The sequence below is a fragment of the Apteryx rowi genome, unplaced genomic scaffold (assembly GCF_003343035.1).
Source record: "Apteryx rowi isolate R43461 unplaced genomic scaffold, aptRow1 scaffold_216, whole genome shotgun sequence".
Classification (NCBI taxonomy): Eukaryota; Metazoa; Chordata; class Aves; order Apterygiformes; family Apterygidae; genus Apteryx; species Apteryx rowi.
Genome location: NW_020448486.1, coordinates 944,040 through 970,190, shown reverse-complemented (window position 1 = coordinate 970,190; position 26,151 = coordinate 944,040). Strand labels below are relative to the sequence as shown.

General features: G+C 37.5%; 2 protein-coding genes across 7 annotated transcripts in view; both read right to left on the bottom strand.

Moving 5' to 3' along the window:
• Window positions 1–5,951, bottom strand: part of LOC112965429 (chloride channel protein D-like) — a 79,192-nt gene extending 73,241 nt beyond the window's left edge. Inside the window, exons 1-3 of the mRNA XM_026064397.1 lie at window positions 5,701–5,951; window positions 4,685–4,814; window positions 624–704 (exon numbers count right to left, since the gene is read on the bottom strand). Coding sequence (XP_025920182.1) covers window positions 624–704; window positions 4,685–4,814; window positions 5,701–5,951 — 462 coding nt within the window. The remainder of the gene's footprint in view (window positions 1–623; window positions 705–4,684; window positions 4,815–5,700) is intronic.
• A 9,193-nt stretch (window positions 5,952–15,144) lies between these two features.
• Window positions 15,145–26,151, bottom strand: part of UBE2V2 (ubiquitin conjugating enzyme E2 V2) — a 30,594-nt gene continuing 19,587 nt past the window's right edge. For 4 of the 6 annotated variants that reach the window (XM_026064408.1, XM_026064411.1, XM_026064406.1 and 1 more), the window contains 2 exons: window positions 24,342–24,467; window positions 15,145–16,814 (listed from right to left, as the gene is read on the bottom strand). In XM_026064408.1, coding sequence (XP_025920193.1) covers window positions 16,668–16,814; window positions 24,342–24,467 — 273 coding nt within the window. In that variant the 3' untranslated portion in view covers window positions 15,145–16,667. Of the gene's footprint in view, window positions 16,815–24,328; window positions 24,468–26,151 lie in introns of all 6 variants that reach the window. The other 2 variants (XM_026064410.1, XM_026064409.1) reach the window with 2 other exon arrangements.

Sequence of the window (26,151 nt, the reverse complement as noted above, 5' to 3'; positions counted from 1 at the left end):
TTAGATAGCTCAAAACTGGTCAATTATTATCTGTTTAACAGCAAACAGACTCCCCATTCTTACTGTTGCTGGATTTGGGGGGAACTTCAGTAAAACATTCACTTTTTTTTTCACCTATACTGTTAATTGCCTTTTTATAATTAAATTGAACACAGCAGGATAGTAAATGACAGAAAGGCTCAATGTTTTAATCTTGCAGCCTAGTAATAGTGCTGTTCTGGGTTGTAAGTGCTACATAGCACAGCTAAAAGATCAATCTAAAAAACAGCAGTAGTTTTTATATGGACCAGTGGTCTTTGGCTTAGGCCCCTTCCAAACAGCAAGTTTTCACAAGTTACACCAGTCTGCCACTTATATTTATTTTATAAACACCACATGTTAAGTGTAACTTGCATAGCCACCACCACTGAATTCACCCCAGACACTTGTATACAAGTTACGTGTGGTAGAATTTAGCTTTCAGGCTGAAGGCCAAAAAAAGGCCTCTCCAACTGGGTTGTAAAATAGTTTTTTTTTGTTGGTTTTTTTTTTATAGAATACTGAATTAAACATTATTTGAAAGAGAAATAGATTTGGCTTATCACAGCATTATAGGCTTGTTGAGTAGAAGACTTAACACTTACCAGTACTGAGCTTGAAGACACAAGAATCATGGCCAGCCCAGACCCAAGTACACACATCCAGGTCACGTGGAAGTTGCCATCCTGTCCAGTTTACAAGGAGATTATCACATTAGCAGTGGTATAACAGATATATGGCCTGCTCTTTAATGGTCTTTTAGCAGCATATAATGGTATTGAACATGAAGAGATATTCAGGATATTATTTTGTCCTATAGATTTCTGTGGATAGAACGTGTACCATAAGGGGGGAAAAAAAAACACCACCAAGCAGTGCAGATTCTTTAAAAAACTGGAACAAGTAACAGTGAGGTAAATGCTAACATTCAGAGAGTGAAGTCATGTTTTCTTTCATAATTTTTCCATCTCTATGAACATCATAAAGGATTATTTGCCTTATTTACCAAGGCCCATTTCAGGACAGTAGAGTCCTGCCAAGGCCCATTTCAGGACAGTAGAGTTAAAGGACCTTAAGAACGCGCACAAGAAAACAATAAATGGAGTGCTCAGGTGACATTTTCCTGAATGGAAGCTTCAGACTCTCACATCAGTAATTATCTTTTGAATTTGCAGCTATTATTAATAGACAAAATATACCCAAGCAAGCTCTTTCCAGCTTTATCTTAACCAAAAGGACATCTTTCATACTATGCCTTCTCACATTTAAGAACATATTTTAGTCTCCTTGGGTTTTTGGTTTGTTTGTTTGTGCTTGGGTTGACCACAGCTATGCTGTCTCCAGAACTCCTCAGCTCCCATATATTTTGCAGAGTACCACAGTGCTCAGCTGTGATTGTGTGTGCAGGTCAAACACAATCCTTACATTTCTGAGGTCACAGTGCTATAGCAGGCCACCGCAGCCTTCCCATCAACACCTCACATGAAGCCTTTTCTCTGCAAGTATGCCACATGGAGCAGAAAAACAGGAAGACAAAGTGCAAAGAAAATGAGTTTTGTTCATGTGCAGCTGAAGGAGGTATTTAGATGGGAAGGTCTTCCAGGCCAGGAATTATATGTTTGTGCTGATATCAGAACTGGTGAGAGTTTGACTGCTGTCCCTCTGTATTAATGTGATACAATAGGACAAACTTTGTAATATAACAGGACCTGCAGTGTGTGTGATGATTGTTGTGATGCCCTGGAGTCAAAGTGTGATTTCTTTATACATTTTTTAAATTTATACTTTAGTGTATATATAGATACATATATATATATAGTTGTTCATATATATATTGTTATATATATATATATCATTGTATTCATTAAAAACACATGCATACCTTTTATATGAGAAACCTCAGGAAACTAAGACTCCAAGAGTATTATCATGCTGTCTCCCTGGAAAACGTAAGGATGTCTGTTTCTCAGATATTCCCTCTGATATTTTCAGCCTCCGCGTTTTCCACAGACTAAGTCTATTCCTGCATTTCAATGAAGTGACTGAGAGCTGCCCTTCAGCTGGCAAACTGTTGGCAGCATTATTCTTTTATGATGATTTCACAGAATCACTGAAATTGAAGGTCATTTCTGGAGATCATCTAATCCAACAAGGAGCTCAAAGCAGAGTCAGCTACAGCAGGTTTCCAGGACCGTGTCAAGTTTTGAATATCTCCAAGGATGGAGACTCTGCAACCTCTCTGGGCAACCTGTTCCAGTGTTTGATCACTCTTCACCATAAATTTTTTTTTTCTTATGTCTAAGTGTATTTTCTGCATTTCAATTTGTGCCCATTGCCTGTGTCCTGTCACTGGGCACCACTGAGAAGAGTCAGGTTCTGTCTCCTGTACACTCTCCCATCAGGTACTTAGAAACCTTGGTAAGATCCCCCTGAGCTTTCTGCTCTCCAGGCTGAACAATCCCAGGTCTCTCAACTTCTCGTATGACAAATGCTCCAAACCCTTGATCATCTTCATGGCCCTTTGCTGGACTCACTCCAGTAAGTCCATGTCTCTTCTGCACTGGAGAGCCCAGACCTGGACCCAGCACTACAGTATGTGTCTCACCAGAGCTGAGTAGAGGGGAAGGATCATCCTCATTGACCTGCAGGCAACACTCTTCCTAATGCAGGCAGGAGGCTGTTGGTTGTCTTTGCCACAAGAGCACATTTCTGGCTCACAGTCAACTTGTCCACCAGGACCCCCAGGTCCTTCTCTGCAGAGCTGCTTTCCAGCAGGTCGGCCCCAAGCCTGTACTGGTGCATGGGGTTTCTCCCCAGGTGAAGGACCTTGCACTTCCCTTTGTTGACCCTCATAAGATTTTTCTCTGCCCATTTCTTCAGCCTCTTAACAGAGAGGCTCTTAACTCCCTTAGTCAAGTGGATCCTGACTCTTACTAGCAGTCCTTGTTCCTCAAAGGGATCCTCATGAGGATCCTCAAAGAGGATCCCCATGGTTGGAAAAGCCAAATCTCTGTTGCCAACACCAGCTGCGCAAACAATCGACCTGCAAGATCCACCCACTCCTCGTCAAGCCCTTCCCCCTCACTGGCAGGATTGAGGAGCAAACCACTTCAGCCCTTACCCCCAGAGCCACACTGTCACTCCTGATATGCTCAAGGTCCCCCCAGTCATATCACTGATGCCCACATGTAAGGGCAGAAGGGGTTAATAGTCCAAGGGCTGGACAAGCCTCGACAGTCTCCCCACAACATCCTGGATCCAAGCCCCAGCAAGCAGAAAACCTCCACAGACAGCAGGTCTGTTTGGCAGATGGGGGCCTGCATCCCCTGCAGCAAGGAGTCTCCCACCACCATCACTTGCTGCTTCCTCCTTCCACTGCTGCACAGCTCAGGCTTAGCTGGCTCAAATGCCACTTCGGGCAGAGCTCCTGGCTGCTCATCTGCTACGAGGGCACTGAACCTATTCTGTAGTTGCAGCTCTGCAGAGAAGCAGCTGTCCTCCTGGTGCCAGCAGTCATAAAATTCAAGCTTTCCCATCGTGGGAGTCTCCAACTCCCAATGCGACCAGCCCAGACTCTGCCTGCCCCTCCTTCTGTGCAGCTGGCAGCTCAGGCTCTAGTCTCTTCAGGGTCTCAGAGAAGATCCAGTCAATCTCCTTTTCACCATCTCTGTTGCTGCATGGTTTGCTGACCTCCTCCCACAGCTCCTTTATGTGACAACACAGCTCAACCCTCAGAGCTCACTTCCTGCAAGCAAGGAGCCCATCTGTGCCAGCCCCAGCCCTGCAGCGCTTCACCCTCCCTCGAGAGCTCAGCCTGGGTCAAGGCTTCTGCAGTGCTGGGGGCACCCTGTCCAGTGGGTGCTGAGCACCATGCCCTGCAGCATCTCACTGCCACTGCTGAGTACACAAACACCGTCCTCAGCTCTCTGGGCCCTGTGGTTACATTGGCCTCTCTCTAGCACAGGCTGAAAGGGTGCTTGACCCTCCCTAGTCAGGGGCCAGCTGCAACAAAAGCTCAAAGCACCCTTCTCACAAGAAGTTCCTCCGTATTTATACCATCTACCATGGATATCCCATACCAGGCTTAAATTTTCCCATCTGCCTCTCTCTACATGTGAGAAACCAGCAGTTAAGGGCAGAGATTCCTTAATATTTACATTGATCTTTAGCAGTTCAGTGACTTTTACCACCACCATCCCAATTACCACAGAGATGATGATACCCATCAAGGACAAATTATTCATTTCACAATAATCTATGTAAAGCATTAGTAAAATATAGCTGCCTCACATATGGAAAGTAATAACAAATCTGATATCAAGTCCATATTTACTAAGGAGTTTAAGTGAAACCTAATCCCTTCCCTTGGGCATCAACACTGTCTAATGCTCATGCTCACCGTCTAATGTGCATGCATGCACAACGGGGAAAAGGAAGGCCACAGTACTTTAAAGACTGCCTTTATCAACCTCTTAAAAAGAGCTGCATCAGATATCATACTGATTAAGTCCTAGCAAAGGACACCAAAGCATGCCTGTGCAAAGAACCACAGGATATTTAATATCCACATCGACCTAAGCAGACAACACTCGCAGTCAGTTAAAAACTTCACAATGTGGATTTTCTAATAGAAAAAGGTAAAGAGGTCAATCTTTCTTTTGCTCACCTGCAGGTGATTTTCCACCAGGTCCCATTTCAATTTGATGAGACAGTCAATTATCTGATGAGTCATAAACCCCAGCATCCCAACCACTATTCCAATTAGTCCCATTGGCAGCCATCGATCCCACTCCATTCTACAAATGGGAAAACACGGTTAGCTCTCAGCCCACAGCACAGGACTGTTTGCCACACTTCCTCTCACAAATACACAAGTTCCATTTTTATGCCATTTTGATTAGCACTGTGATTGTATGAGCAAGACGCTGTTTCTATCAATATCACTTACAAAAGTATACGCTCACAAAACTCTACTTTTTGGTGAAAGACATTTCCATTTGGGTAGGAAACGTTTACTTTTTTTTTAATTCATAAGTAAGTGCAAACTGCTTTCAGGTGCTGACTGTTTGATGCAATCTCAAAAATCAATTATGTGAAGTTGCTAATTAAACATTCCTTAGATTCCTCAGAATAGTGGTTTCAAAGCAGTTCCTGTTTTCTTCTACTGCAACTAATGCACTTGACACAGCACATATCATACAAATGTGCAAACCTTCATCTCTATTTTTATCTTACCTAAACATAAACTTCTATTTGTGTATTAATAATTTCTAGTACCATCTACGACTAAACCTACCCTACCAAATATTATTTATTTTTGAGATTCAAACAACATATTTTTCCTGCAGATTACACTAAGAGCCAGTGAATTTCAAGAAGTCTTATTAAGAGAACATTCCCCCAAACCTCTGCAGTCTCTTCAAGTTGTATACATTTAGTGAGTTACATTTTCTGTATATCCAATAATTTGTAAAGAGCAAAGGCATAAGCACTTTCAAAAATACTTTGAATCAAAAATTACTTTTCCAGTTGTCCTTCTTTATTCCATGAAAGAATTCTCCTACTTACAGAAACAACAAACAACATTTTCCTAATTTCTCCTGTTTGCAGACATCTACCTGGATTGTCCAAATTACCCATAGCTTAGACGTAACATAATGTATTTACTTAAGGTATGTTCACCTGTATGTTTTCTCTTGTAGCCACTCCTTATAAGCTTTACTATGTGAAGGTAAATAATCCAAACTCTCATGGGCTATCAGGTGTTCTCTCTCCTCCTCTTTGCAGCGATAATATGCTAGACTGCTTCTTTTGACGCTAGACTGCTTCCTAAAATCCTGAGAATGAATCAAATCGGGCCCATCATCTTCTACTATTAACATCTCCTCTTCACCATTTTCCACATATCTCCTGCAGGGAAAAAGTGATGACATTACCAAGGCCTCCAAGAATCTTTTGGGTGCTGACAAGAATGATGTGAGCCCAAGGAGATCAGTCTCTTGTGACAGAAAAAAAAAGGGGGGGAGGAGGAAACACATGAGGATGGTGCAGCTGTGATGCAGAGATTGGCTAGTTTGTGTTTAGGCTTGGTTTGCTGTGCCTACGCATAGATCCAGAACAGTTGAAGCAATGAAATCTTGCCTGAGTTAGAGCTCTCTGGTGAAGAAGCCATTCAAAAAACTGATAGACCTTAAAGTAGTTTATTATAACAAGATCACTATAACTCTTCCTTAATAACTATACAGATGCCAGTGAAGTTTAAGTGGTAGGGGCTTTGTATGTTCTGAAGAGATGATCACTTGCTGTGCTTTGGGCTGTCCAAAGATCTTGATCAACTAATATACTGTACACACATATTCCAACTAAAATACTAAATTCCCAATAAAATACTGGGATCGATATTTTGGCACCCTAAAAAAGCTTTGCCCAAACACAATTTTCTTTGAATCTACACATCTGTCAAATTTCTTTTTACATAAAATCCGTTTGTTTTAAATTGCAAAAATTGTTTATTTTCTGTTCTGGTAAATCACATCGGAACATTCTAAAATAGAAGGAGAAAAGACTACCAGATTCATTACAGTAATACTGTAAAATTTGCAAGTCTGCAGTCCAGTCAAAGTAGAAAAAGATCTGTTGCAGGTCAAATATTTACTGTAAAGAGAGATCAGTAACATGATGCGTGTTTGCCATCTCCAAGGTATGGTTTTGTTTGCTGAAGAAAGGACAGAGGAAATGATTGCTGCTGCTCTCCATTTACTGACATTATTAACTATACAGTGGAACAATTTGGAAAAGTTGAACCTGAATTAATACAGAAACATAAATAATTCCTGCTTGTCAGCTAATGAGTACTAAATGGCAAGAGAAGAAAAAAAGGGAGCCTTCTGAGGCAAATGAAAATTAGCTGAGGGATGCAAGTCTCAGTCTTCTATTTGACAGCAACATTGCATTTATACTTATTGATATGATACCAAGCCTTTTGGACCAATGGTTTTTACAATGCTGAAGACTTCCTTGTGGCCCACTAGTCACACTTTTCAAATTTAACCAAACACATCATCAAGACAATACATCTTTGTGAGGGGCATCTTTAGACCAGGATATAGCAATGGCCTAAGTCCAGTTTCCTATACCATGACTGTTTTTTTTTTCCAGCTCAATCAGGCATTTCCTTCTAGAGGAAACAAAAAGTGCAAACTTCAAAGACCCGGCAACTCTCTCACAGCCTGGGAAAAAGAGAAAGAGTGAAAGATGAGGAGAAAAATGGTCCAGGTGAAAAAAAGGAGGACATAAGGAAATAAATTCATCTTTGCCACCAAAATACATCCATAGGGAAGTTATCTGACAACAAGCACACATTGTGTGATCAGTTAAGACAGAACAGGTGGAAAAGTTTTTTTCTAGTTAATACTCTAGTCAAAAGAGAATTCAGGAGGAATAAACATGTTCTAACTCTGATTTTTCACCTATTCTTACCTAAAAGATAAGCACTTCATTAAACACAAAAGTTTAGACCTTACTTTTGGGTGTAAGCACAAAAACGTTTTGTAACTAGCCTGCTAATTTGGGCAGGTACAAAAGTTGTTTTTAACTAGTTCTATTATAAGCTTAAAATGGAGCAACGAAAGTGGAACAATCAAGAAAAAACAGGAACCTGAAGAGACCTTCTAACAAGTTACATATCCTGGCTAGAACCCCAAACTGCCTCATTCAGCAATATCCAGTTTGACTACAGTGAGGTCTAGGTTTAGTGTATTCCCATATTTCTTGGGCACAAGAATTTGTGTAATGTCATTTTCCTAGTTGTGCTAGAGCATACAGATATATGTGGCTAGATATGTGTATTATATATCCTACAGCACAAACAGAAATACAAAATCCACTGAACAATGCAGAATACTTAAAGCTACCTGTCTAGGGTTAGGCTAAACTACACTGTTAACAGACAAGATAGTTACGCCTCATTTCATGTCATTATGATTTGTTATGTAAACAGATGGCTATGCTTTTCCTCAAACAGTACTGCTATTAACATTCATAAGAGCATACATGAGCTTTTGCCTTTGCTGTTCCCAGCAGCCAGGAGACAACTACAGCTGACAATTCCTTTGCAGTCAGATTCTAATCCAACATGACCACAAAAGTTATTCAACTGTTCTGCAAATTCTTATAGACACCCACTAGTGCATTCAAGTTTTAAAAAGCAAAATGGAGTAAGAAACAGTTTTCAAACTTTGACCATGGATTTTTTTTTTCCCATAGACTCTCCTCTATAGCTAGCTTAAAGCTAACTATAAAGCTTTAAAGCTGTAAAGCTACCAGTAGGCTTGCTTATCTGAAATACAGTTTATGTACCTCTGAGAAGCACTGCATAAACGTTCAGGGTCTACAAGCTAGAAACCAAAAAGCACAAGAACATTTGAGACCACAGGAGGGCATGTCTGCATCCTGGAGTGGAGACAATTCTACAGAGAATAGACAAAGCCCTGCAAAATACTACGCACACCTTCACAGGGCATTAATTCATTATTTTACAGTGAAACTCTACAGCATATTCCTCCTTTACCACAGAAAAAAGTTATTTTTAGAATACTTAGATGAAGAAGGCAAATTTAGATCATTAGTAGTTATAAAAGCTCTCTGTCCAAGAAATTCCTGTGCTGGAAATACATACTGCTTAACTGTCCCACCAGAATTTGAACCAAAACCTATGTACTTTGGCTATCATGGTTAAATATGCTTCCCTCCCCACCACCTCATCAGTGTTGAACATGAGCTTTCACCTTTCTTCTGGAAAGTTTCTTGGAGGGTATGTACCAGTCTTGTAAAGTCTGCAAAAGACTGGACTGTATTGCTACTTTCTGCAATAGATTTCCATCTCCAAAACTCATGCAAGGATCTCTCTGCTTAACCAGGACCTTCAATAGCTCAGATTTTGCCATAGATGCAGGTGACTACAGGCAATGAGGAAAAAATACCTTTGCAATACTAGACGATTAAATTCCCCAGCACTAGAGGAGAGAAGCCATTGGTCTGAAATGCTACATAATCAGTTCCCAAGTTTCCTACTCATTTCTGATTTTGATACCTGCTTCTGCAAGGTTTGCGACCTTACCTATAATTGTTTTTACCTCAGAGGAATCGCAGCCTAATTGGAAACTGCTGCTTTACAGACAAGGAAGGAAAGAGGGAGTCTATTTTTTTGTTTATCACTATAGAAAGCTTGTAGCTACACACTTCCCTTAATAATGCTTTGGATACAAGTTATGAATTGAATTTGACTTAAGAGTTGGGAGAGAGCTGTGAAATATTACACTGGGGAAAAATTTTGTTTTCAAGTTTTCAACCTTGTTTGAGAGTCACAGAGCTTCTTGTTCCATTTCCAAGAATCTTCCACACAGACCACGGGACTCCTTAAGGGAGAGTGAAGGCAGAGTAAGAACAGAGGTAGGCAGACTCCAGCATGGCTCTGTCTGTCTCAGTAAAGATATGTAGGCTGAGCTAGGCTGTGGCATCTCCAGCCAGGATCCAGAAGGCAGCTCCCTCAAAATCAGAGGTCAACAAATGAATGGACCACTGCTGCTTGGTGCTCTGAGTTACCGGTGAGGTGTAGTGAACAGACAAGATGCAGCTATCAGATGACTACTACTAGCTAGCTAGTCCTAAACTTTTGTGTTGGAATGGCCAATCTAGCTTCTCTCCCAAATAATTGGGGACAAGGAACACCACACTGCTTTATTTGCCTGAATGCTTTGTTGCATTTCTTCAAGCATGCGAGTATGCGTATGCACACACATGCATTTGTGTTCTTTATCCTTTAGAAGACTGGGGTGAAATAATCCCAACCAGTATGGTGAAAATGAAAAATATGTATATCTAAATTACAAGCCACAGCAAGTAAGAACTACCCTACAAACAGTATTAGCAGTGTACCATGAATTTAATACCAAAACATTTTGCCACTCGTCTCTCAAAAGTACAGACATAAAACAGAATCCAGCTATCACACATAAAAGCACCTACAATAGAACTCTAGTTCCTGATATGATTATTTTAAAACACTCCCACCTAGGCACAAATACCAGTCACCCTTACATCTAGGCAACCATACAATGTAATTTTAGCTATGTAGTAGCAGACATTTGAAAAGCAGGCAAATAATTGGCATCCCAGTTTTTGGAAACATAGAATAATGTATCTTGCAAAATGGCATAGGGAGTTATATATGCTTAAATTTTATTAATTACTTCTCTCTCCACCGTTCACCTGCCTTCAGCTGCAGGCTTGTTAGTGCAGGGTACGCGTTTTGCACATCTGTCAAGTAAAGCAGTGCACCGATTTTGTTGGCTTCTGTTGTAATGCTAATCATCACACCAGTAAAATGATAAAATCACAAAAACATAGTAAAGTGTTAGGGATTGATAGTTAACTTTGTTACACTGAATGAATAGTACAAAAATTCCAAACAAATCTGAAGGTTAAAAAAAAAATGTAGCTGAAATGCCAAGAAGCAATAATTACTACTGTAAGGAGCATGTGCAGTTTAGATTATTTTAACAGATTGAAAGGAAGACAGTAGAATGAAGAACTTTCAAAGTAATACTCTAATCAAACCATCACTCTAAAGATCAAAACCATTACACTACTAATTGAGTTGACACTCAAAGGTTTTAAATAATGAAAGTTTAATGCTCAATTTGAATGACAGCTCAAGAAAAAATCATCATAGTGACCTCAGTACTTAATATTTAGCATTTAAGGAAGGAAAAAAACAGCACTAACTTAGCATGAGAATTTTGCCATAAATGCAATGACTGATGCATTTGATGCTGACTGTAAGCACATAGCTGTTTGAAATACTTTCTGATAAGACCATAACTAGTATATTGTTGCAGGTTAGTACTACCCCATGAGATCATAAATTTAATCTGCAAATCTTCATACAGAAAGAAATTTATATAAAACAGACAGGAAGCAGTTTAAGAAAACATAAATCAAGGTGACTATGACTGTCTCACCCAGTCTTAAAACTATGAATTTCCTGCAGCAAAGAGTTATTTTAGAGATTTCTCAGAAGTGGAAGGTTCCACAGTTCAAACCCAAGAGACCAGAAATAACGTACTCTCCTGAAATTTCAGTCCAATCATGCAAACAAATAATGGATGAAATTGTAGCCCAGAAAAGGTAGAGGTCAGGGTTACAGACAATTCTTCTGATTTTGTGGCAAAAGCAAACAGCTTTTAGCATAGATTTTTCTCATTAATAAACTTATCACTGCCTCTTTTAAATGCATATAAACATTTAAACTTATAACCACGTATGACAAATCACTTACATTAGCCTAGAAACTAAACAGTCAGCTGCCAACATCACATATTTCCATGGTTTCGGTTCATGCAATTCCTCAAAGGTGACAAGCTTTGCATACTAAAAACTAAAAGAAATAACCATCTCATCCCATTGTACTTTGTCACAACTTTTAATGTTTTAAAATACAAGAATATTATTCCAAAAAAGGGATGAATAGAACTGAGTTAAGTCACTCTTTCAGGCTGAATTTAAGGAACTGTAAGTACTAGCTCATCTCTCAATATGATTGAGAGATGCAGGACTGAACCCTCTCTCCTATTTTAACCTAATGTTTTTCATGACACTGAGAAGACTGCCTAGATAACTCAGAGAACATCCTGTTCTATATCCTCATGATAATTTCACAGTTCTACCGTTTGAGCTCTGTTCATCCTAATTGCTAAGAGCTTTTATTCCTATGACAATTTAAAATTACTAGCCAACTTTTCATGGTCTATTCTCAAGCCAGTAATGGATGTCTTTACCTCCACCAGGTTTCTTTTTTTGAGAGTTTTTAGTCAGTTGAAATTACAGAGGGAAACCAAGTCCTTCCCTGCGCCCCTTCCCCTTTTCTTTCCTGCAGGTGTAAAAAAAAGTTGTATCAATTTCTGCATAACACCATTGCAAAGTGAAAGAAGCCAACAGGCTAAATCAACACACCTATAAATCCGTAATAAGCACTGGGAAACAGAGTGGGAATAAGCACAAAGCAGTTGATGAAAACCTCTTCCTCGCTTCTGTCTGCATAGCCATTTCCTCAGTATTTCTGAGTTAAGAAATATACGATATGCTTAAAAAAAAAATAAATCTGAGCTGCATAGTTTATACATTATAAAACCATGTTTACATTTTAGCCATACTGTATATATTAAAAGCAGAAGATTGGGTTGTTTCCGTAATAAATAGTGAAAAGTTATAAATTAGTATAGAAAACATGCATTATATCAAGAGATCCCAAGCACTGGTTATTTGTTTATTATCTCAACATCATTCATTAAGTTATCTGTCTATATCATTTGGCACCAGTATAAACAATAAAAGGCTTTTTATATTTGTCGCTATTTAAAATGGTCAAGATTGAAAAACTTCAATTGAACTATTGAAATGAGAGAATGCTACTTAAGAGTAGGCTTAAGATACTTAATTCATAGATGGAATTCACTGTATATTCATTTACAACTGTTTAGTAATTGAGCAGAAGGTACAAATCCATTTAGTATAAACTGTTATAAACAACATTAACACTAAGGTAATGTAGAAAGTTGTTGTTTTAACCACTGAATAGTGTGCTCGTTCCTATGAAAGTAGCCCATAAACAGTTGGGTCTGCAACAGAAAAGCTATTTGCCCACTGTTTTGGGGAATAATGCAATCACCAAAACAGGGAAGAAAGAAAAAAACCTCTTCCACAACTGTTTCATTACATGGAGTCACCACAGACGCATTAACAACTGTTTAAAGCAGGGGGGGAAGACATTCATCATGTTTTACTAAGTGGGAAATATCCCCCCCCCCCCATCTTAGAAACCTTCCTAGACTTCACAAAAAGTTTTGAATACATTATTTAGAATGGTTTGAGAAATGGGGTTTTGTCCCACTGCTTCTCTGTTTGGAACTTTACTTGCACAAAAAAACCCAGACCAATGGTAGTTTTAAGTCATCTTTTTAGTACAAAAACAAAACGTATTCAGACTAGCTTAATACTAGTTTATTCCTTCCTCTCTAGCAGTTGAGACTATAGCCACACCAGGGGCAATCTGGCTGAATTTTCAACAACCAGAGGCCAGAAAAAAAAGCAGGTAATATTCAGATATCCTGCCTCTGTCCTAGGAGAACTATCAAGTGGCCTGCTACACGATCCTTCACGTAGTTGTAATGAGTATTTTTAAGCCCCGATTAAAATAATTGTTCCAAAAGCTATTAAATAGGAAATAATATATTTCTACAAATTCACATACAATATTTTTTAATTGGTTACTTTGAAATATAAGTATTTGTCTAAATTATGCAGTTAAGATTTTTTTTTTTTAATTGTAATGGTTGATCAACTCAATAAGATTCACTATAATTTTATTTCAAGTATAACAAACATTTAGGAGGAATGTAGAATAAGCAACTATTCCTTAATAATAGTTGAGGGATTCATTCTTGGCTTAATCTTACCAGGTGTCAAGTATTCTCTACTTCAATTGCTTTTAGGAAGATCAGTGCTACCAAGGCAGCTCATGGGTACATAACTTGCATCATTTTATGTACTGCATTATAAACGAGTAAGGCACATTATTTGTAATATGTGGATATTTCCATAGGATAGTTCATATCTTAAGGTTTACGAGGGCTGAGTCATACCATCTTTTTCTTTTGTTTCATAGTACATTTGTCCCACCCCCAAACAACCAAAACACATGAACTTTGGCAACCCTTCAGAGCACAAAGCTAGTTTAAATGCCAGTTCAAGACCACTAACATGATATGATTTTTCAAATGCAATTTGAAAAAATGTTATATTTAGAACTTTTGAGTGTTCCTATTTACACAATTGGATAAAAATGGTGCTACACTTTGCAAAACGTACAAATACAATTTGAGAAAAATACATACACAGCTGCTAACAATAGCAAATTCAAATCCTGCTAAACAGAACATAACACGAGTGAATTATTTAGAAGAAAACTAAAATTCTGGCTTTTAAGAATGTTACCCAAAAGAAATCACAAAAACATGAGGAAACAAATTACTAAGTAAATGCTGATCTAACATGGATACTTGTAAAACAATGTGATCTGTCTGGAGGACAATAAGCAGTTGTGTTTTGAAACCTTCTTTAGGTAATAGAAGAGTTTTGGAGAGGCTCTAAACTTTATGCAGTAGTTTAACACACTTTAAAATTGCAGTATACATTATATTTAGACTTTTTCCCTGTGTTAGCAAAATGAATAACCAAAACATCTTAAATTGACTGCAGGAATATTTTTACAGTCATCCTTTAGATTACATACCCAGGTGTCTGAGCTCAGGTCAACTGTTCCCACTTTTTTTCTCTCTCTTTTTTTTTTTTTTCCTCTGCGAAATGTATCTGCTTACAGTTGGATATGCAGATTTGTACAGGTACAAATGGTCAATGTACAGACAAGCAAAAATAACTGTTCTAGGATCAGCTTGCACCTCATATGAGTAAGTGAACAACCAGTCATTTTCCATACTCCATGAATAAGTCAGTCTCTTAAATTATGTTACCAATCACGATCACATAAGTTGAGTGGTATTCCTCATTCTCTCAATAGTTTATGCTGAAATTTTCCCAAAAATTCACATCTCAACTACACAGTTCCATTATTTTAATCGACTGAATATAGATTAGCAGTGTTAGTGTAAGAAAATAAAAAGTATTTAATGGCATCAAAATCATTCAAATTAAATCAAGTAGGAAAATGTTGCAATGCACTTCAGCCAAGCTTTCACAGATGATATGTCATATAAATACAGACAAGAGGCAGCTGGTAGCTACAATTCCACCAATTCTGGAAGTGCCCAATTTGTCTAAAGAGCATAAACTGACAAATATTAATTAAACCTTCCCATTAAAAAAAGAACACCTAGTTTATTGCTTTTAAAGATTTGTCCTTTACATCAGAAATATGCAAAGCATATCAAACTCAAAGTTAACTTAAATGTATTAAACTTAAAACTTAAATAAACTTAAAGTCAACTTAAAGTTGATTATACTCACTTTTTCAAGAGAACCAGTAATAAAACTTTGAATGCCAAACAGTTGTCTCACTCCCAACGTTATATTTTCTCATTGAAATGAACAAAGGCTTGCATTTTTCCAAGAGCAAAAAAGAAAAAAAAAATCTCATTTTCAAAGGATAGAATAAGCTACTTTCTTATGAGAAATCAGTAACAGAACTAAAACCATTGTTCCCACTAGACAGAATGTATGGAAAGAAACAGACCAACAGCCACAGGAAAGGCAGAAAGCGTTCTAACTAATAAGACAGTGGTATACTGGCATCTGATGCATACAATGCAGATGGAAATATGATCTGTACCACAGGTATAACTTTTTATTAAAGCATCCTGAAGTTTTGTTTTTTTTTTTTAAATGTATTTTAGACAAGGCAAAAATGGTACAGGAGGAAAAAAAAAAAAGGAAAGAAACACAAAAGAGGAAGCAATGCAAGAAAGGAAGAATCAAGGTAGCAGCCGCCAAAGTGAGACAAAGGACTGAGAAGTAGGACAGATTTCAGTGTGGTCTGAAAACTGCTCAGAGGTCAAGTAAGCCAAGTGAAAGAGTTATGCTCATTTCTCAAAAGAATCTGGGGGGAGGGAGGGGGGAGGGCTTTTTTTATACAGTGCAAGTTTGTCCAAAGAAGCGGTACTGCAGATGACAGAACTTACTCCTCTGCAACAAACGAAATATCTTGATCTATCAAGTAAAGTAAGCATACAAAAAGCGGTAAGAATAAAAGGTGCATGTAAAACCAGCAGCAATATTATGTTTGGCTTTCCACTACTTCTGCAAGTTACTGTACATATATTACATCACTACTATAGAAATGGCACAGTCTCAGACACTTTCCACATTTTATTTACATTTTAAGACTAACTTTAATCTCAATCACATATCCATACATTTCCTTTGTTTCACTAAAACTTAAATGCATGGTTTATTAGAACAAAGACTGTAAACAAATATTTGCCATGTCCGATACATGTAACACACAGGAGCTGCTTAACAGAAATTAATCCCCCCATTTTATAAATACAGGTATCAAAACAATCCTGAACATACTTTGTGACACTACTAGTAGTCGGCACCCACACCTTTGCAAAATTAAACAAGATGAGCAACAGTATTTCACTGTACCTGCTACTTTAAAACAAATTTAATCGCAGCTCTTTTACTAAGCAAGATGGATAAAGCATGCCATTTATATTTTGCCCTCTCAGGAGATTATTTTCAGAAACATATATTATTCCACAGCAATCCGACACTTTCTATCATGCTTTCATCTTGTAAAACCTGAATTCCATTTTTAGGCTATTTCAGGCTTATGCTTAAAATGACAGTGCCTTGATAAGAGAAAAAAAATAATTGTGCTGCCTTTTTCTCCCATAGTGCCTGAAAACATATTGGGCATACATATATTATATATATTCTTACAAATGTCCAGGTCATGTATACCAGCTGAAATTTTTTTAATGTGTGGGTGTTTGCATTGTGAGATTTAATCAAGACATTAACATGAGTAGAAGGTTGTTGTTTTAAGACAGAAGTTTGAGAATCAGCTAAAATTAATTGTTGTAAGTTTGTCCTTCTGGAGGTTGTGGAAGCTTCATATTTTCTTTGGACATCATTAGACGTCTTAGCTCTTGAAGTACAACTTTAATGCTATAAGAATTTTGCCATTTTGCTAACACTGGTATGCTCCGTGCATCCACCTGGAAAAAAGAAGAGGTAGTTATAAGGAAATTAAGTTACCATGAAATACAAAATTTCTACATAAATAATTCTCATTTTTTCTAATAAAGATTTAAAGCATCCCCTGACACTTTCTCTGTGGCATAAATATAGTTCCTATGTTCATAAAATACTTTTAGGAAAACAATCATATACTTACATACAGATACAGATACTCTGCAATAAAATCCATACAGCTGGACCTCTCTGCTGATACTAACATTAGTGAGAAGGAAAGGGGGGAGGGGGGGACAGGAAATCAACAGTTTACTGCAAAACTGCAGCCATATTTTTTTTAAATATTTATTTTTATTAATTTGCTTTAAATTATGCAAACAACCCCACCACCACCACCTTATTTCACTATGCCAATACATACACTGGGGTTTTCTCAGTTCTTTAAGAGATTCGGCCACACAAGAGTCCAAACAATACCAGTTTGAAGAGGAACTGAAAGGACACAGGACTTCTCCTGTTCCTTTATGGGACCTGTGGGACAATTCACACAATTCACAATATAACATGGAGGTTTCCATAGGTAAGTCAGCATTTGACAGTCAGCTTGGGAACTGTTTTGGCAGCAGCCACCCAGCCCAAGCAAGAAGCATCTTAACACACAGGGGCATACATCTGTGCAACTGCACAGGAGGCCCTCAGTTGGAAAAGGGCTATCACATACTACTGAACTCCACTGGCAGAGTAATGTGGCAGATCACATGGCTGTAAATGTTGGAAACCACTGCTTTATGATTTAGACAGCATAAAACACTGAGAACTTTTTTTTCCCATTTTAATTAGGACAAACAGGGAAAAAAAAAAACACTGGAATCAGAAATAAGAATGTTACCACAGAAGTTTTATTTCTACATTGTTCAAATTGAGACTGCCTAGTTTCAGAACACCAGAAGGTAAGACTAAACATTTTTGTTGGAGAAAACTGAGGCAAGGTTTAACCATATGCTGGCTTCAGCAGCAATACTAGTTTAAGAAACTTCTGGTCCCTCTCACTGGGCACTTGTTCCTGCATCAATGCTGCTGCTTATCACCTTCTGAGCTAAGCCCTGAAGGATTTGTGGGGCTACATTCTGACCTGAATGGGAGGATCCATCCAACTGAAAAAAACACATGGAAGAAAGTGCTTAAGTAGGATCCTTAATCCAGTTCACAGTTGGACAGAAACTCTGGAGAGCCCTCCTTTAACCTCTCTAGGACAACTGGAGAGGAAGGGTCTGTAAGAGATCTTGGTACTTCAGAACAGAGTCCAGGTTCACACAAATGATGACGTTCCCCTGCTCAGAACTGGGAACTCCTTAAACTCAGTACAGCTGCCAAGGACAGTATATCACCAAAGCACAGCATAAGGCAGTAAGATTACTTAATAGTTCTTCCAAAAGAAGAACTAATGTAAGTTAGGAAGAAAAAGAACATTGAGAGGAAAGCTGTATCATGCAGCAAGATCATGCCTACTTAAAATAAGTATACAAGTGAATAAGCTTGTAGAGAAAGGTTTTGAAAGTAATGCTGGTCAGATCACCACTGTAATTGCTGGACACTTTTTTTATGGAGTATTTGGGCTAATATGGCAGATAAAGGGGCAATATCAAGAGAGAATAATCTTTGTAACTGGAAAACAGCTTCTCTTTTCTTAAAAAGAAGACTATTAAACAAAACTACCAGGGAGAAAAAGGGAAACTCTGATAAGAGATTTCCTGTACTATCAAAGTAGCAGCTTGAGTAAGACATCTATTCAGCCTGAACTCTGTTCTGAGGTACCAAAATCTCTTACAGACCCTTCCTCTCCAGTCCTCCTAGGGAGATTAAAGAAGGACTCTCCAGAGTTTCTGTCCAACCAGCTGGACCTACAAAATTAGCAACATGAATTCATTTCAAAATTAGAATAGTGGATATCACTTTATTCAAAACTATTCTCCATATAGAGAATGCAGCAAGAAATGCATGACATCATCATTTTTCTCCATAGGGGGGTCCTACAAAAAGAAGAAAAATTGCACAGTGGTAAGCAGCATGGGAAAAGAAGAAATGAGGGCTCAGATCATATACCCACTTGTCATGCAACTGCAGCTGTTTAAGAGGTTATTTCTCCCCTTCTCTCCCAACTTGTTAATACTTCTCTGCAGCCCACCTGACATCCTCTTATATTTAAGCAAAATGGAACAAAACATGAGTGCTTCCTGAATGCTTTGGTATAAAGTCTGTCTGGTATATAGATCAGTCGTTTAAACAACTTTCATGTTAGTCTGAGTCACAACACCGTCTACTGAAGTAGCTAAGGAGAGATCACATCACATATCATTGGCCTGGCAAGAAGTCAATAACCTAAGTAAAATAGGAGGAAAAGAAGCTACTGTAAACGAGGTCAAGGGCCAGATAACACTTGCAACAGAGGATTCCCAACCAGGAAAGACATGTGCACTTGGTGGGGTGGGGGGGGGGAGAGGTGGAAGTCCATATGATAATTAACAGTTTTAAAGGAAGACTGGGTAGATTAGCAAGGATAAGAACAAAAGGTAAGTTTAGATTTCAGTAGCTTTGAGGAAGAAAACTTAATTATATTATCAGTTCAGAGAAGAGGGGGTCAGCAAAAAACAGCTGGAGAGGCAGTTGCTGTGGGACTCACAAAATGAAAGTCTGTCTTTGGTCTGGCAATTCTGCTTCCATACCATCTTCCTTTTCCTCACTTCTCCTCAACTTCATCTTTGTGGACTCTCTCAAGACTGGAGAATCAGCCTCAGTTAAAGCACTCACTTAGTGTTGTTTAAACTGGGTTTAAACCAGTGTTGTTTAAACAGTGCAATTCTAGATACTTGGGCTAAGCAGGAATATAAGAGTTGATCACTTAAAAGTAGGCTCTTCCAGGATAGAAAGTAGCTCTTCTTTCTTGACTGGGAATTTGTAGCAGCAAACTCAGACTGTAAACTCTTCTTTATCAATGTTATGAATGTTCTGAGTAAAGATTTTGGCTCAGGTTTTATTCTCTGCATTGCAGAAGTTATTTCCAACGTAGACAGTACTCAATAAATTTACTTTATGAAGAACAATGTTAAGATATTTGGAAGGGCTACACAAACTGTGTAATGTTCAAACGAAAGCATATAGCTAATATCAGAAGTATGCATTCTGGTATACAGAAGGAGGATTTTCAAGATCACATAAAAGTTAATAAAGCTCAAAACTGCAGCCTCAAGACTATTTTACTCTGGTGGTAAATTGTAAATCCTTAAACAATAGCAAGAGCAACAATATGTATAATACATGATTTTTTCCACACAATTGAAACCTAACTAAATCATTTCACAAAATGCTGCAAAGTGTTCAGTGTTTATAATGATCCCAGTATCTTAACTTTAAGAAGCAGCAAACTGCTTAGTCTACTATAAACATATTCAAAAAAATAACTGGACAACAGTTTACAGATTTATAGTTGACAGTCGCAACCAAATTTAAAAGAAACAGCTGTAAACAGTATTTAAACAAACAGAAGTGATTGCAAATCCTGCAAGTAGATTGCTGCAGAGTGCTCTCACAGATGCAAAAATCTAACATCCTCAGAAGACCATGGGAAAATAAATATCATGTCAGAACACAACCTGTGTTTTATCAACATATGATACACAAGTCTCCAAGAGAAAAGACCCCATTGCATTAAGAACGATAATTTAAACAGAATTTTACAACAGTGACACCATTAGCACAGAAAAGCATTTTGCCCAGCCCTACTTACATACCTGGACTAGCTTGTCTGAAATTAGTAACCTAATTCTGTATACAGATGCAGTAGCTGCATATGCAAATTGAAAAGCAAGCAAACACAGAAACTAACCAGCAGATTGAAAGAGAAAGGCACTTAAGCAGGATGATTCAGAACACCTAGAATTAGTGTCTTGATATAAATATTCCTAAAGTAACCCCCCTGTTTTTCTGCACTAAACATTTTTCAACCAGTGATCTCTGAGATCCCTGAAGATAAGCTGTTGATGAAAAAGTTATTTACAAGCAACAATCTCCTCTCAAAACAATCAAACAAAAAAGTCAGTAAGTCAATAAACCTGTCATTGTCAATAAGGATAAATTCATTACACAGACCTGCAGTTTTCAGGCAAAATGTGAAGGGACTTGCAAATTAAAAAAGTTGAGAACCACTGCCAGTGAAGCAGTTTGAGACTAACTTCTTTAGAAAAAAGTTAACTCTGGTGCACATCCATCTCCCCCCTCCATCATTCACATGCCAACTCAACAGAAATCATCACCCTCTAAATTCACACCGGGGGTTCTATTTTTCTTCAGATGTTCCTGGCACGCACCTTCCGTAACATGTTCCTTAACAATGTTCTAAAGGTATTGAGTAGTATGATAATACTGCTACAACATAAAATTTGTGTTATTGTTAATCTCAAACCTCTTTCTTTTCTGCAAGTCACCAACTTTTTTCATGACATCTATAACCACTGGGATCAAAAGCTGCCCATATGTCAAAAACCAGGTGCAGAAGCATGGTTGGCAGAGTTTATCTGAAGATAAAAGCCTGTTTCTTGCCTCCGACTGTTCAAGGAATGCAGCAACCCTGGAAAGCAGTTATGATCTATTATATTGAACACAATCAGAAAGTGAGACAGCAGCTTGGAAGAAACAAGAAGGAACTTATAAAATAGGAAGCAGCCACGTGAAATGTTTCAGAGAAGTTCAGGAGTGTTTCAGGAGAAAAAGAATCTGAGCTTGTGGTTAAGACAATAGCACGAGCCTCATGAGACCTGGGTTCAAGGTCTGATTTTCCAATTAGCTTTTTCAGAAATATGGGTTGTCTTCCAGTGTTTTCATTCATAAAACATCCATATTTTATGTTTTGCTTTCCAGCATTTTGGAGCAGGCCTGTATATTATACAAGCATAGACCTAATGCAGATGGACCACATTTTTGCTTCTAAAAATATATCTGGTTTTAGTAAAATTTTCCTAAAGCTGGATTTAAAATGAAGTTTAATGAAAAACTATTTAAATAGCATGTGACATACTATAATCAGTACTCTCACTAAAAATAAAACATTTCTTACCTAAACCCCAATTTTTAAAACATATGCTTAAAAGACTGAAAAACGAAAACTGCAATTAGTTTCAGAGTCAAGAAAATAAACCAAAAAATAAACTAAGTACATTACTCTCTAAAGTAGTCATTCACAAACACTATTTAAATAACAAAAAAAATATGTTAGAGGAAAATACTAGAGAATTGCGTGCTCATCATACTTGGAAACTCTGGAAAATAAAGACTAATTAACTTGCTAGGTAAAATATGTGAATATATTACATTAATTCAGCATGTGGATTTTGTCATTAGATAGCATTTACTGAACTAGTGATTCTTAAACAGATTCTATGCTTTTATTCGTACCTTTATTTTCAGTTAAATTAACATACAGTCTAGAGGACTACAGACCACAGGGCTGAATTTTACAATAGTAACAGGTACTCAGCTAATTCTCACAACACGTTTTTAACCTAGTTTACAGTTATGGAAACACAAGTATTAATTTACTTATCCAAAGCTAAAAAAGCTGGTCTGGGCAAAGCCAAACTCAGTCAACTGAAGCCCAGTTCTGTGCTCTGATTTGTAAAATATGCCCTAGTTTATCTGACAGATTTGGCACAACTCTAGTAAACACAACGGCAAAAATAAGCTACAATGCAAGATACCAAGATGATGGAGACATTAAAACTTAAATAATGAATGAGTTTTAAGTTCTTTAGTTCTGAAAACTGTAACAATTCAATCTAATCCTACTGAAATCTATTAAAAAATTGTGCATTTGCACAGCAAATCCTTCATAAGATATACTAGTTCATAGAACTATTGAGGGAAAAACTGAAGGAAGATTTGGTATAAACCTATGAATTTATTAGAATCAAACTTTTTCTGTAGAGAGACCTGGATTTCAACTGGTGCTTTTAAAACCACCCTATTCGTCTGCAGGCTGAGGAAGTCTAGACTTCTCGCAACAAAAGCTCCAAGCCAACTGAGCTGGTAAGGTAAACCTGAGTTTTCAGGCTCTGCAGGTCTGAGATTCTGCTCCCTGAAATCAACATCCATTTTCTCAGGCATGCACAGATGAAGGCATGAGATCCTATTTGTTCACTGATTCAGAATAATGCATGTTACTAGGGGGAGGTATCAAAATAATATTACAAACATATAAAAAGCTCTGCTGCATTCCAAATTTGCAGCTTTGCCTAGTCTCAACTTCTTAATGAACACACATTCCTAGATAACCAGCCACAGTTTGGATAAAGGGCAACAGCTGATTTAGAGATAACAATTGTATTAAGATTTTCAAGTAGACGTAAGTTGGTGGCTATGCCAGAAGTTCTTTCAAATTAATTTTAAAGTATTTCTGAAATGTTAGTGCACTGGCTTTGGGTGTCCAATCAGCACACTATTTTACCACCTACGAGGGCTCGAATGAATGCCTAAGAATTTCTCTCTCTGCTACACTCTTTCAGATACTTAAGTTTCACATGTCAGTATTATAATACTCAAATGCAAGTCAATCTTTCTTTTGAATCTTTTAAACTATTTCAAATCCAAAGATGATCTCTGACTCATCTCTAAGTACTACCTTAACCCAATTACTTTGCATTCATTGAAGACAAAGATACACATAGACATCGGGGTGATAAATTGTTGTTTCCTGTTTATACGCACATGTATCACTGCAAATGCAAGATAGCTTACCCCTTTCCCACTAAGATCCAGGGTACCTCAGTTTTATTCACAGGATAAGAGTATACAAAGAATAACAAACTATTGCTTGAGCTGCTGTCATTGCTTACCTTCATGCACTCATCCCACACTAAGCACGAGGTAAGTCAAAGTAACTTATTGCAAATGGATCTTTAAAATGAGAGTGATTACCATCTATATTAAGATACCTTAAGAGAGAAGCTCACAATCATCTCAGATTTGGATAAACCCAGTAAAAAGAAAATAAGAATTTAAATACATTGCTTCACTACAGGGGAGTTATTACATCTAAAGTAGTGAGAATGAGGCACAATAACCTCTACTTGTAATTAATGAAAACATCAGATAAAATCTGGATACTAAAACAATCTTTACTGCCTAAATAAAGTAATGGTCTTGACTAATACAGTACTCCTGTCTAATCCCCTTTTTATAAGGGGAAATACCTACACATGGCTTAAACAGTCATTTTATTCTGTGCAAAACTAAAAGCTTCAACTTCATTAAAAAAAAAAGTTTCAATACTGTAAATAATACTTATCAGGTCTTACTGAGAGGCCACTGATTTATTATAAATACCTAAAGATTTCCATGTATGTAGTAGGCAATGAAAATTTTATTTAAAGCAAGTATTTATGTTGCAAAATTTAAACATGAAATTTCTGTCCAACATGCATTTCCTCACCTGGACTGTTCCCCAGAAAAAATTCATAGTACAGATTAACAAGGTGGTTGGTCTTACCATTTCAACTTACCATTCCATTGGAATTATTTATTCCATTCATATTAATTTTAGTTACAAATCTAACTGTTGGAGGTGCTTCTGGATATTTAGGTCCACACTCTACTTTCAGACTGTATATTCTGTTTTCATAGTTTGTCTAGAAAGCAAAAAGACAGACTAATGCATCTTACTGAAAGTTGAATATTTAAAAAAACAAAGCAAAGGCAGAAGGAATAAAGATGAAGAAATATGAGATAATTATAAAACTGTTCATATTATGTATCAGTTCATGGTCTTGGATTATGGATTGATATTCCACTGTTTTGGTTATCTTGATTACCTGAAGAATATGTACAAATTACATTACAACTTAAGACAACAATGTTACCATACAGAAGTTAACAGAAAACTTTTTTTTTTTTTTAATTCATATTTACTCTTATCCCTCCCACAGAATTGCATTCCCAAATCGCCTTTGGCACAGTAGAGGGCTGAGGGGAGGATCAATGATCACTAGGAAAATTATCTCTTTCCCCCACAAAAACATCTAATACTGCAAAAAGGTCAGGAACAGGGAAAAGACAAATACGCAAATAGCCCAACAGTTTTTAGACAATCAAGAACAAGACGAGAAAAGTATTTGCAAAAAAAATGTTCTAGATGTAATTAGCACTCTAGATCTCCAAGACTTTCACAGTTGAGGATTTCTAAGCAAGTAAGTGCTTCAGAGAGGAAGAAAATCAACAACTGATAATTTAAAAATTAGTTTATTAGAGGATTTATCTACACTTTGCAGAGTAGAATTAAATGGCAGTTAGTTCACAGAAGACATCACTCCAAAGTGACCACAGAACAGATCATTCTTTAAGTGTTTCAAAGTGCAAATACATTTTGAGAAAGACCAAGCAGAAATTAATACAGTGCTACCATTTTGTTTTTAATCTTGTCCAGTAGGCTATGTACAGTAAGAGAGTATCTGTGGCTTTCTTGGTTACTGATGCACATGCCTTTGTGCTCCAAAAGGAAGGAAGCCCAAACCAGTTTAAATACCTCTTTCCAGTAGCATGACAGAAAAAGCTACTATGAACCCACAGGAGTAACATGCCTCAAGACTTCCCAGAAGTACCACCTTTAAGTGGCTCTGCATCAGCCAGCTATCAGTCTCTCGAAGTATCAGCCACACAGTCAAGTTATCAAGGGACAGTTCACTCTGTGGTCAATTAAAAGGCAGAGTGGAAATCAGACTACTGAAGCATCCTGTGACACACAATCTTGGGAAGCCACAAAGCTTGAATAGCAGCTGGATCAGAAAGAAACAAGGGAAAGCTGTACGTATCTGTATGTAAAATTGTCCATCACTTCTTTCTAAGATTTTTCATTCTGGAATGGATGAAGAAACCCTTCGAGCAGTACATCCATGCTAAAATTGCTGCTTTATCACTAGCATTTCTTAGTTAAAAGCACTAAAGGTCACTAAAAGACAGAGCGCCATCAGGGACAGGCCTTTAATATTCAGTGCCAAGAGAAAATTGCTGTTGACCTGATACCTGAGACCATCTAAAAATTTCCATCAAGTCCAGCCTGACCTGAAGCTATGAAATCACCATTTTTCCCCATTCATAATAACCTTCTATTAAAAGACTGAAGCTTTCTAAAAAGCTTCACTACCACAGAAACTACTAGCCAGATAAAGCTACCAAACAATTCTTAAGAAGCAGAATATCTTTGGTTAGTTTTTCCTAACCAAAGATGTTTTCTCCTATTTTTTCCCACTAAAACCTGAAGGCCCAATGAAAGTAACTGTGTCCCATTACAGATAACAGCCTCTACTACAGCAAGAA